Source organism: Mesoplodon mirus (genome assembly GCF_964341445.2).
Source record: "Mesoplodon mirus genome assembly, chromosome: 15".
NCBI classification, from domain to species: Eukaryota; Metazoa; Chordata; class Mammalia; order Artiodactyla; family Ziphiidae; genus Mesoplodon; species Mesoplodon mirus.
In genome coordinates this window covers 36226568-36239192 of record NC_138991.1, presented here as the reverse complement: position 1 = coordinate 36239192, position 12625 = coordinate 36226568, and the positions used below count along the sequence as shown (strand labels likewise).

Sequence of the window (12625 nt, the reverse complement as noted above, 5' to 3'; positions counted from 1 at the left end):
TCCCAACACCCAGTAGGTATAATGCTGACTCATCCCATCTCACCGTCTTGAAATAATTTCCCTTCTTTGATTTCTAAGTGGTGTTTTTCAAAGAGCGGGTTGTGACCCATGAGTAAGAATTCACAGCTAACATTTTTAAAAGAATGCAGTAAACAGAGCTCCCCCCACCAAAAAAAATCCACATGCATTCACATAATAAGGATAAGTATTGCTCTGTGAAACTTTGATTTCCATTAGATGTATTTTTCACTTTGAGTCACAGGAAAGCGTGAAAGCCACTACTCTAAGTGTACGGCGTTCTATGTTATCCACCCAGTGGATACTCCAGTCGGACCTGCCGCCAACCCCATCCCAACTCATGGGGGTTCTGGCTGTGGGTCTTTATAAATGCCACTTCTTTCTGACATCCACCTGCTTCCACTTCAAAACCTCCTCAAGACTCGTCCTAGCTGATGAGCCCCACTCAACTTCAGACCCTTCATCACGTCATGCCTCTAACTCCTTACACATGGGTAACCACGTCCTGTCCTGTACGGTCCCTTGTCACCCTCCCACAGGGCTCTACCTGCTCGTGAAGCAGACGACGAGGTCTTTCAATCTGTGCAGTGCTCAAGGCCCACCTCCATCTCGGACAGACACCCTCCCCCCCCCCCACCCCGCACCAATTCCCACCTACTTCTTCTACTCACCTTCCGCTGGGCCTGGTCACTTATGCGCTGGAAAGAATCCTCTAGCTCTTTTTTCTCTCGTTCCAAATCCACTTGGGCTTGTCTGGCCACGGACACCTGTTTGGTCACCTCTGCATTCTGTAAAAGAACAGTGTCTCGAACTAGCGTATCTCCAGCACAGAGGCCATCTTCCTTCCGGAACAAATGACGGCATTCAGACCGTGAGTGCCCTAGAGTCGGACACAGACATCACTTTCCCACCTAGAAGGAAACTGTCACCTTCAGATGCTCAACTCTCCACTATTTGCCAAAATGATAAAGATGGGGGATAATGCTAATGCAAGTGGGGCTGGCACCTAAGGTGGAGCTCAAGATACAGGCGGCCAGGGAGCTGTGGTTTCCAAGAAGCGGGGGCGCCAGCCCTGGAGAAGCCACGTGGCGTAAGTCACCGTCTCCCCCGTGCGGTGGGGCCTGCGTGTGCCGATGGGGGCGGGGAGGGTCCTACCTTCCGCAGCAGGTCGGCGTGGTTCTGCACCAGCTCGCTGTACTTCTCCTTTAGCTTGCTGTAGCGCTGCTCGTTGGCTTGGGCTTTCCCTGTATCGTCAAGGACCAAGGTGAGGGGTCTGCACTGGCAGGGACCCTCTGCCCTCCTTCCAATAAGCCAGAACCCCTAGAAGATCGTCCCTCCTTTTTTTTTTTTTTTTTTTTTGAGGTACATGGGCCTCTCACTGTTGCGGCCTCTCCCGTTACGGAGCACAGGCTCCGGACGCTTAGGCTCAGCGGCCATGGCTCACGGGCCCAGCCGCTCCGCGGCATGTGGGATCTTCCCGGACTGGGGCACGAACCCGCGTCCCCCGCATCGGCAGGCGGACTCTCAACCACTGCGCCAGCAGGGAAGCCCCGTCCCTCCTTTTCACAAGCATATATACCTCCTTCTCCCTCAAAAACCCTACTGAAATAAAGTCCCCTGGGAGGTCTTCTTTAATGAAGAATTCACCTAATTCAAACCCCTCCACTGATGCATGCCTTGAGCATTTCATGCTCGGCATTTACTTTATCAGGGTTTTTGGCTTTTATGCCATGAATTTTCTTAGGCTCCCTCTCCTTCGTCATCCTCTGTAGCCCCATCTCCGTGTTCGCAGCAGGGCCTCAAGTGGGGGGGCTCTCAACCTGCCCGACGCCGATCTGCCCTTCTGACTGGTGACACTGGCATTCACGACGGCCTCCCGGACAGACTCGAGGCGGGGGCTCCGGCGCCTGGCCTCAGCCTCCATCCGGGGTCTCGCTGGGCTCCGCCCTCCCCGGCCCTACCCTCACGCCCAGCCCAGCTCCAGCCGCTCACTCTCGATCTCCGTCAGGCTCCGCTGAGCCTTCTCCGTGTCCTCTCGCTTCTTCTTGAGCTCGTCCAGCTCGGCCCGTTGGAACTCGCTCTCGTCGGCCGCCTGCTGCCGCAGGTGCTGCTGCTCGGCCAGCTCGGCCTCCAGTTCGCTGATGCGGCCCTTCAGCTGCAGCATGGCTCGATGGCTCTGCGGGAGGGCCCGGGGATGAGCGCTGGGCGGGCCGAGCGGGGCCGACCTGCCACGTCTCCAGCGCCGACCACATCAACACCTGGGTCTTCCTAAGAGGCCCACTCCCAAGGCCTCATGAGAGTGGAGGCTTCTGGTCACTACAAGCCGCCCCCCAGCAACAACGGGGGGTGACGGCAGGGGAGTTCTGATCCTGTTCGAGGGGCCTGGGAGCAGTGATGGACCAGCTGGAATGAAGAAGGAGAGGGCATTTGCCGGTCCCAGGGAAAAGCCTCAGCACCAGACACTGTGAAGTGCCAGCAGAGCTACAAGTCAAACCTTCTCATCGCCAAGTGAGAAGAGTAGGTCTCTCACCGCACAGCTTCATAGCCAGCTGGTGATCACAATTATCTCCCACTATCACAGGGCCCCTGGGGCGTGGCTTAAATGCTGCTCTCAAGGGTAAGTGCACTGGAAATGCATAATGACCTGGTCAAGATGTGGCCCAACAGGGTGGATGTGAAGCAAATTTAATATTAAAAGCTGTCATGTTCCGGTGAAGCCCAGACGCAGATCAGAGCCCAATTCGTACCTCAGTCTTCATGTTTTCCAGCTGTGCTTTCAGCCCACTGATCTCTCTGTACAGTTGATCAATTAAGTGATCCCTGGGAACAGAAGGAGAGCAAGTTTGCTTCCACTGTGCTTCTGTCCCTTGCCTTTTAAATGTGAGCTAGGAGACCCAGGGAGGAGGTTAAAAGCCGATGTTAATTTGGGAACAATTCTTTGAAATCCTGTAAGTTATAGGCTAAGACCATCAGTGTTTCCAGATACTAATCTACCACCCACAGGTCCATGGGTATTTCAGCCTCATTCGATTTTCCTCTGGGATTTTAAAGGGGCCAGTATTCGAAGGTCAAGACATTTACCAAAGAAGCCCAAGAATTCCTCTTTGGTTGGGTGTGGCAAGTGAGATCATGGCTTAACTTAGCTTTGGCACCATGTGCTTTAACTCCACAGCCCAGACTCACTTCTCGTCCTTGTTCACGCCGTTCTGACTGTTGAAATTGAAGGGATCACTGCTGGAGGAGCTGCCAAAGATGTCATCGAACTTGCTGTCATATGAATTCTGCGGCGACCAGAAAGGAGTAAGGACAAGGTTAGAGACCCAGAGAGGTCAGCGTGGGTCTCACGAGTGACACGTGGGAACGGATGCTTTCTTAATCTGGTTCAGGTCCACTATGGCGCCTCCTAGGGACTGCAGGGCAGCGTGATCAGCCTAGGTCAGCGCTTGGGTTAGAAGGTGGCTGAACTTGTCCCAGGTCCTCCCACCCTCCCCGGGGGCAACGGGAAGGCCTGAGCTTCCTCCTAAGTGGTCCTCACCTGCTGGGAGGCATCCATGTCCATGAGGTCATCCTTCTCTAAGACTGGCTCGCTGTCGGGGGATGAGGCTTCGGCTGGGATCACCACCACGGGGCTGATGTGCTCTGACAGGGCGGAGGCTCGTAGGAAATTGGGTGGGTTCTGAAAAGCGAAGACGCATCCTCAAACCCTGCCCACCTGCCAGCCTCTAAGACAGCCTCCAGGACTCAGCAGCTCCCTGGGTGTGGCTGGCACACTTACCTCTGGCAGCTGAGGGATCTGAATGAGCCGCTTGAAGTACTGAAGGTTGCTGGAGCGGTAGAAGAGATCTTTCAACCTAAGGGTGGAGAAAGGCCTGAGGGCTGCTGGGGGCCTTCACCAGCCCCGAGGAGGGGACACCCTACTTTCCTACTGCCTGCCCAGCCCCCGGGCACAGGCTGCCAAGGAGATGGGCTCCATGGTGCTAGGATGCAATTATGATGCTGCAGGGAGAGATTATTTATAGTCAGTCCTCACTGATGGGGGAAGAGTAATTCAAACCACAAAATCCTTTGGAAGAGTAGACAGTCCAAAAACTAATTTCTGCATCACCGTAGAATATATGCTGTTGTTTGGCAGATGTATCTTCCTAGCAATGTTTGGCTTAGAGTAATATTAAAATAAATTTCTGAGGATAAACCAACTAATGATACGAAGAGGGAAGGGAACTTAATTACTAAGGTAGATCTCTTTTTAATGAATTCCCCTTATTTGAGTGCTATTTGTTATCTCCTCAACTAGACTGTAAGCTTCTAGAAGGCAGAGACTAGGCCCTGCTGAGCTAGGTTTAAAAATAGTACCGGGCCAGCCATAAAAAGGAACGAAATTGGGTCATTAGTAAAGATGTGGATGGGCCCAGAGAGTGTCATACAGAGTGAAGTGAGTCAGAAAGAGAAAAGCACATCTCGTATATTAACGCATACATGTGGAATCTAGAAAAATGGTATAGATCTTATTTGCAAAGCAGAAATAGAGACATAGACGCAGAGGACAAATGTATGGATACCAAGGGGGAAAGGGGTGGGGAGGGAGGAATTGGGAGACTGGGATCGACACATATACATTATTGATACTATGTATAAAATAGACAACTGATGGGAACATACTGTAGAGCACAGGGAACTCTACCTAATGCAGTGTGGTAAAATGGGAGGGAAGTCCAAAGGGAGGGGATATCTGTATGTGTATGGCTGATTCATTTTTTTGTGCAGTGGAGGCTAACATAACATTGTAAAGCAGCCATACTCCAATAAAAATTAATTAAAAAATAAAAATAGGGCTTCCCTGGTGGCGCAGTGGTTAAGAGTCCGCCTGCCGATGCAGGGGACACGGGTTTGTGCCCCGGTCCGGGAAGATCCCACATGCCGCGGAGCGGCTGGGCCCGTGAGCCATGGCCGCTGAGCCTGCATGTCCGGAGCCTGTGCTCTGCAACGGGAGAGGCCACAACAGTGAGAGGCCTGCGTACCACAAAAAAAATAAAAATAAAAAATAAAAATAAAGTAGTACCAGGCATGGAGGAATTACTCAGCAATATTGGTTGAAGAAAAACCATTTATACTGTGTCCTAATCTTGGATGAATATGGGAATAAAGAAACCCCAATTTTTTCTCTTCCTCAAGTCTCCATTTTGAATCTAAACACTGAAGGCCAACAAAACTGAGAGCACCAGACATATTTTCCGAGATATAATAAAAGAGGGTCAGGGATCTCAGCACCCTCTCTCTGCAGCACAGAATTTTCTCCAGCTCAGCCCAATAAACAAAACTCCTGGGGTCTCACAATAACCCTTCAGACCCCAAGGTTAGGACTGTTCCTGTGACATCACTGTTGCTTTCCCCGAATTCGGGGACATTGAGGCCTCAGCCGCCGTGTCTGTGGAAGAGAAGGTGAGGCGGCACTCATGGGAAATGCTTTTATAAGCTCAAAAAATGAAAGGAAACAGGATCACCTGACCACACGTTCCCCGCTTTCTGGGCTGGAGCCAACAGTAACAGGCTCTGCTGCTTTCCTAAGCTACTGGAATTTAACATTCCAGGAAATCAGCCCCAGGGCCTGTCTCCTAGCATTTAATAAGTCATTTATTATAGAATAAACATACGAGGCTTTTCAGACGGAACAAGGAAACTGGGAGGATAGCACAACCCCGAACTTGCCCTCTCTGATTGTTGCTCAGGAACCAGCAAAAGAAGCCTAAGCTTGGGATCTGGGGGGTGGGGGTGGGGGTGGGGAGGTGATGCTTTTCCTGCAGTCAAGGGTGAAGAAATTAACAAGGAAAACATCATGCTCATGCTTTTCCCGGTACCCTCCCCCCCCCCCCATCCTCCTGTCTCTCCCTCCATTCCGTCCCTTCTTCCTGGGGCATGCTTAATTGAAAGATGAGCTGGACTTCTCATCTTGTCACCAATTTTCTTTCCCAAATGCACCAGAATAATTTGCCCTTTGTCAGACAAGCTCTTCCTCTTCTAGACTAGCTGATTAGCTTATTAATTCATTCAAACATGATTGAACGCTATAGGCTTAATTAACTGCTGTGAATCAGGTGCTAGAGATACAATAATGGGCAAGACAGTCAAAAATAAAGTCATGCTAAGAACTAGGAAGGAAATAAACAGGGTGCTGTGATGGAGAATATGAAGGTGGGGTTGGAGGAGCAGAAGGTAGGGAAAAAGACCCCAAATGAGGGGCCGGAGACTGCCTTTGTGCGGAGGTGACTGAAGATGACCTGGATGAAGCTGACCAGGCTGGGAGAAGAGCATCCTGAGGACAGGGAACAGCAAGTGCTAAGCCTCTCAGCGCAGGCTATGTTCCGGGAACTGGAAGAGGACCTTATGTGGCTGAAACACTTGGAGAACTGGAGACAAGGTCACAGATGGCAGGCAGGGGCCAGATCATGTAGGGGCCTTGCAGACCACAGAGAGGAGCTTCGAGTTGATTCTCAGTGTAATCAGAAGCCATTGAAAGGTTGTAAGCAAGGGATTTATGTTTTTACAGGGTCGTTCTAACTGCTGGGTGGGGATAGGATTGCAGAGGGCAGGAGCTGAAATCCAGAGCATCCCGTCCATATCGGAGGGTCCTGGTAGACAGCAATGGAAGTGGAAGAGATGGGAGATATGACCAGAGACAAGATCTCTTTGTCAATCATCATCTGAACTTGCTAATAGATTGGACATGGGGAATGAGGAAAATGGTGAGTTCCGGATCTCTGTCCTAAGTGGATGGTGGGCAGCATTTATTGAGATAGAAGGGAAAGAAAAAGGTTTTTGAAGAAAACCTAGAGTTTAGTTTGAGATGTAAGTTTGGTATAGTGATGTCAAATAGACCACTGCAGATGTGAACCTGGAATTCAGAGGTAAGGTTTGGCTGGAGTTATATCTTTGGGAGTTGTCAGCATGTATACGGTATAAAACCATGAGAACTTAGGGAGAAGAAAAACGGAAGAGGATGAAGCCGTGGGAATAAAGCAGGATGACTGAATGAATGAAACTGTCTTTCTCTATGAGATTTATTAGAGAACCGATAGCTTCCCCAGCCATTGGTAGGTTTGCTGCCATCTTCTTTTCCTTCGCTTTTTAAAGCATTAAAGCAGATACCCTCACCCCTCAATGATTTAAAAGCAAGTGCTTCCTGCATGGATTAACTGACTTTATAGCACCTTTAGATTCGCCTTCCTTTCTCTCACTTAAGCCGCTTACTTTGTGAACTGCTCCATGAAGCGGTCCCGGTGGCCTTGCAGGGTGTCGGCTGGAAGACCTGGAAGAAATTGGAAAAGACTAAGAGGGAATAGGAGGACCAGAGGGCAGGCAAGACACAGCGGGAAGGGACCATCCCTCCCGGGGCTGGGGGCCAGCCCTGCAGGAAGGCATTCTTGACCTAGAGTTGCCCTGGGACTGGTAACCAAGAGGGCCCAGTGGGGCCAGCAGGGACTCTGGGGCTACTTATCAGTCAAATCTTTCCTTCTGTTTGCTCCTGGACTGCAAGCCACTCTCGGCAGAGCAGGATGGAAGTTACGTCCCTGACTACAGCAGCGGTGACCTGACCCAAGCAGCAGGGTGGACCACAGCAGGCCCCAGAGGGGGGCTCTCTCCCAGAGGTTGTGTGCACTGGGCGCACTGGGTGAGGCCCAGCACAGACATGAGTCTGGGAGAGGTCCAGAGAGCCTGCCAGAGACAGGCAAAGACCGCAGGACTGAGACCCTTGGGTTCAGGGGTATATAGGAACTCTCTGAACTATCTCTGCAACTTTTTTGTAGATCTAAATCTATTCTAAAAGAATACGTTTATTTTCAGAAAAGCATATACTGTATGGAGCATCCCTTTTTCCCTGACCACACAGTTCTCGAAGGTCTTGTGTATTGCTCTGCCTTTAAAGAAGGCCTTTAAACCCAAATAATTACCTGTCTCTTATCACAACTCACCACTTTATAGAAGGAAGTGGGGATGTCCTAGTGCACAACTGGTTCTGTAGTGTCTTAGGAACAAGTTCATGTGTATTCAGAGCTTCTATGCAACTGCCTGCCTTCTTTTCTTGGAATTTAGTCTTCCCTCTCTGCTTCCTTCAGACACGCCCCCCTGCTCCAAAACCCTTCTAACCCTTGAACATAGAATTCCAACCTCCCTCCCATGAAACCCTCCTAGATTAATGACAGTGATGCCGCTTCCCTTGTTCTGGTCCAAATAACTAGATCTACTCCTTGTCAGTGACCTGTTCCAGAGTACCCCTTGTCCTAGACTTCTGCAATAAAACCTTGCTAATATCCACTTGAGTCTTGATTTTTCTCGGTTTTCCATCATCCGTGCACTCTGAATGTGTATACCCTTCACGATGGCCACCTCAGTGTGACCCAGGGACCACCCACAAAGATTCATCTGGGATATGGTTTAACAATGCAGACCCTGAGGAAGCAGCACCCACACACATCATTTTAAATAAGAAGCACATAAACGGATAAGAACTTCCACAAGACCAGTAGTTTCTAAAATACATTCCGTGAAACTATCCCAAGGATTTGTGGCTAGGGAAGTTATGGCCTTCCATTTATTTGAGCAGCCCTGTTTTATATTTTACATTTCTCCACAAAAACCCATTTGTACAAAGAGACTGCGTTGATGGACTCTTTGGAAACTGCTGCCTTTGCGCCTGTGGGTCTAGGTCAGGTCTGTTCTCATCTGTGTGGTCTGGAGAGTACATGACACATATGGATGGAGACGTGGTAAAGCTGGAGGTGGAGGGTGAGGACCATCCTGAGTCACTGCTCTGGCAGGCCAGGTGCTTCCCTGAGCACAGCAAGGCTTGGCCCTGCTCTTCTATTCCCAAGACAGTCGGGAGCTCCAGGGCCTTCTGGATCAGGAGCAGAAAGCCAAGGGCACCGGGGGGAGCTGCTTCCCTCCAGGGACAGCCTCAGGCTGTGAACCTCCTTCCGGCCAGAAGTTTCCAGAGATCAAGCCCCGTATACTCACAGGAGTGGAGTTTGAAGAGAAGTTTGACAGTGTAATCATAGAGGTGGCTGCAGTCCAAGATGACCTGGATCAGCGGGGCTAGGCGGCACTGCCCGGCTGTCGTCACTGACACGGAACGGGACATGTCCAGGGAGTTGAACACTAGGGGACAGAAAGGGGAGAGGCAGCAGAGCTAGCAAATTAGAGGCGACCTTCTCAGACGGGAGAAGGCAGGAGTCCAACACACGAGGACCTATTCTGTGCAATCATGGTCTCATGTAATGCGTTTAACCCTTTCAACACTCCTATGGGGTAGCTAAGAGTATCCCCATCATACAGGGGAGTAAGTAACTTGAAGGTGGTCACAAAGCCAAGAAGCGGTTTTGCCGAGAGATGGTGAGTTAAAAGCCAGAGCCCCTGTGGCCAGCGACGGCTAGACCAGGAGCCTGTGGCCCTGGCAGCCAAGATGCTCTGTGTGTCACAAACAGGTGAAATGAACTTGCTCTACTCTGTGCACAGCCCGGTGGGAGCCGAGGAAAGGGATTTACTGGGGGAGCATCCCGAATGCCTCCTTCCGGTCTGAGGAGCTTCATGGTTCCTCCCCCACCTCCCTCCCATATGGGCAGGAAGAACACATCCCCTTTTTTTGTTTGCCGTACGCGGGCCTCTCACTGTTGTGGCCTCTCCCGTTGCAGAGCACAGGCTCTGGACGCGCAGGCTTAGCGGCCATGGCTCACAGGCCTAGCCGCTCCGCGGCATGTGGGATCCTCCCGGATGGGGGCACAAACCCGTGTCCCCTGCATCGGCGGGTGGACTCTCAACCACTGCGCCACCAGGGAAGCCCAACACGTCCCCTTTTAAGGTTTCTGATTTAATGGGGAGGTGGGCTCTTGTTCAAGGGAAGCCCTCCGTTTTATGGGGAATCAGTATTTCAGGATCGAAAGGGGCTTTGGACAGCCAATCCAGCCCTCTGTCTCAGGCATGAACTTGGTCTCATGGTGGTCTTGACCCTGAGAAGCACCCAATCTGGTGGTGCAATAGAAAACATGTGGGGAAACTATCAAACATTGATCAGAACATGAAGGAGGAAATAATTCAGCCTTGGCTTCCTGCTGGCTTGTCACAGGGTTCTTGGAACACCACAAGGGGGGAAATGCAGGAACCCTGGTGGACAATTGGAGGAGAGGCTGCGAGGACCCAGGGCAAGGAGCCAGGAAGAGGACGAGCCATCAGGATCAAGGCTGACGGAGGTCCTTGGGGGAGCCGGTCAACGGAAGTACTGCTCTCCACTCTCCCGGGCTCCAGAGAGCAAGCTGCTCCCACAGACCCCTCCACGTTAACCCCCTGCCCCTTGCCCCTCGCTCCTAAACCAAGCAACTAGATGCCTGGCCGTGGACCCTGAGTGCACACCACTGGCCAGGGCTGATTTCCTCCCTGCAGAGGCTGCCCACCGCCTCCGGAGACCCTGCACGTGGCCGGCACCAAAAGACTTTCCCTGCAGTCCCTCAGCGAGTGGGACTGCCCCGGAGGAAAGCCCAGAGCCACTGTGTTCGGCCTTCCCTGGCTGTACTAGTCCCTGTTAACAGGTTTAGTCTGGCAAGTGAAAGAAAGAAAGAAAAAAAGCCCAAACGGTTCTAATTAAAAGGCAGCTTTTCTTGACACAAATTAAAAGCAGCTGTCACTGCGAGGTGGCCATCCCCAAATCTCCTGGCTTCCTTAGGCTCCATGCTGGCAAGGAATCCCAGGCTGCTCCATCTCCCGGCCTGCCTGCCACTTTCCAGGAATGCCCCTTGGCATCTAGTAACATCTAGAGCTGTGTGACCGTGGGCAAGTTACTCAACCTCTCTGTGCCTCCAGATGCTTTTCTGTAAGATGCAGATGGTTCTAATAGCACATACCTCTTAAGGGTCTTGTAAGGAGGTCTCGTAAGGATTAAATGAGAATGTCCTATAAAGTTCATGGTAACAGTGCAGTGGTCCTTCCCATTTGCTTTAAGACTGATTAAAATCACCTGGGGAAATTTGAAAACTACTAATGTCTGCCTGCAACTCCTCCATGCCCCCTTCTTTTTTAATTGGTCTGGGGTAGGGTTGGGGCATTAGTGGGTTTCAAAAGCCCCCCAGGTGATTCTAATATGCAGCCAGGGTTGAAAACTATTTTCTAGCTCAGTGCTTCTCAAACTGTAGCATGCATCAGAATCCCCCCATAGGATCACTCCAGTAGAATTCTGTGATGATGGAAGGGCTCTGTACGTGTGTCCAATATGCTAGCCATGGGTGGCTGCTGAGTGCCTGCAATGTGGTGAGTGCAACTGAGGCCCTGACTTTTGAATGTTACTTAACCGTAATTAATTTAAATAGTCACACCTGGCCAGTGGCTACCCTGTTGGACTGCAGACTTGGGGAGTTTGTTAAAACAGATGGCTGGGCCCCACCTGCAGAGATTCTAATTCAGAAGGTCTGGGGTGGGACCCGAGAATGTGCATTTGTAATACGTTCTCAGGTGATGTCGATGCTGCTGGTCCAGGGACCATCACTGCAAGTGCACCAAATAAATGTTAATTGTAATTGGCCCACGTTTCCCACAGTTGAAAATGCACGGCCTCCTTCCAAAGGTTCTGGTCCCAATCTCACAGGGTCACAGACTAGGACTCAGAAGCTGGACAGACTTCTAATACCAGCTCTCTCGATTTCTGTGGCTCACAAGAGGTGACTGAGGATGGGGAGCGGGGGGGGGAAACGTGTAGAGGACGCTCTTGATTCCAAATCACTGCTCTCTGGGGGATGAGAAAACCACCGCCATTTATCCATGGAAGAGTTTGTGCGAAGACTTGGGGGAGCTCTCTCTAGAAAACTCTAGCTAATTCTCCCCAGATAATTCCAGAGCATTCAGCTGGATGTTGACAGTATTTTTTTTAAATAAATTTATTTATTTATCTATTTATTTTTGGCTGAGTTGGGTCTTTGTTGCTGCGCATGGGGGCTACTCTTCATTGCGGTGCACAGGCTTTTCATTGCAGTGGCTTCTTTTGTTGCAGAGCACAGGCTCTAGGCACGCGGGCTTCAGTAGTTGTGGCTCGCAGGCTCTAGAGCACAGGCTCAGTAGTTGCGGCTCACTGGCTCTAGAGCGCAGGCTCAGTAGTTGTGGCGCCTGGGCTTAGTTGCTCTGCGGCATGTGGGATCTTCCTGGACCAGGGCTCGAACCCGTGTCCCCTGCATTGGCAGGCAGATTCTTAACCACTGCACCACCAGGGAAACCCGTTGACAACATTTTATGAACTCTGTCCACCTGTTGTTTCTTCACTGCTGTTCACGCAGAAGGCAAGCATTCTAAACTTGGTTGTTGAGCACTTGCTACATGCCAGGCATGGGGCTAGAACAGAGGTGAGCAGGCATGGTTCCTGATTTTTGAGGAGGAGCTCAGTGTCTATTGCTAATAACCCAAGTGATCAGTGCATATGGAAACAGAGCCAGGTATCATGGGATGCAGGGGCAGAAAGGGTGACTGCACAGGCCACCTGGGCAGAAATACACCCTGAGGGCCAGCCCAGCTGAGCAGCACACAGGCCTGGGCCAAAGGACCAGCCAGTGCTGGGGCCACAGTCTAGGGTCTGTCAGAG

The 12625-nt window shown here is 51.1% G+C and overlaps 1 protein-coding gene across 3 annotated transcripts in view; it reads right to left on the bottom strand.

Annotated features, from left to right (window-relative positions):
- HIP1 (huntingtin interacting protein 1) overlaps positions 1-12625 on the bottom strand; it is a 165533-nt gene that overhangs the window by 24202 nt on the left and 128706 nt on the right. For all 3 annotated transcript variants that reach the window (XM_082644371.1, XM_082644372.1, XM_082644373.1), the window contains exons 8-16: positions 9028-9168; positions 7264-7321; positions 3794-3869; positions 3554-3694; positions 3202-3299; positions 2766-2838; positions 2011-2194; positions 1174-1262; positions 690-806 (exon numbers count right to left, since the gene is read on the bottom strand). In XM_082644371.1, the coding sequence (XP_082500497.1) occupies positions 690-806; positions 1174-1262; positions 2011-2194; positions 2766-2838; positions 3202-3299; positions 3554-3694; positions 3794-3869; positions 7264-7321; positions 9028-9168 (977 nt within the window). The remainder of the gene's footprint in view (positions 1-689; positions 807-1173; positions 1263-2010; positions 2195-2765; positions 2839-3201; positions 3300-3553; positions 3695-3793; positions 3870-7263; positions 7322-9027; positions 9169-12625) is intronic.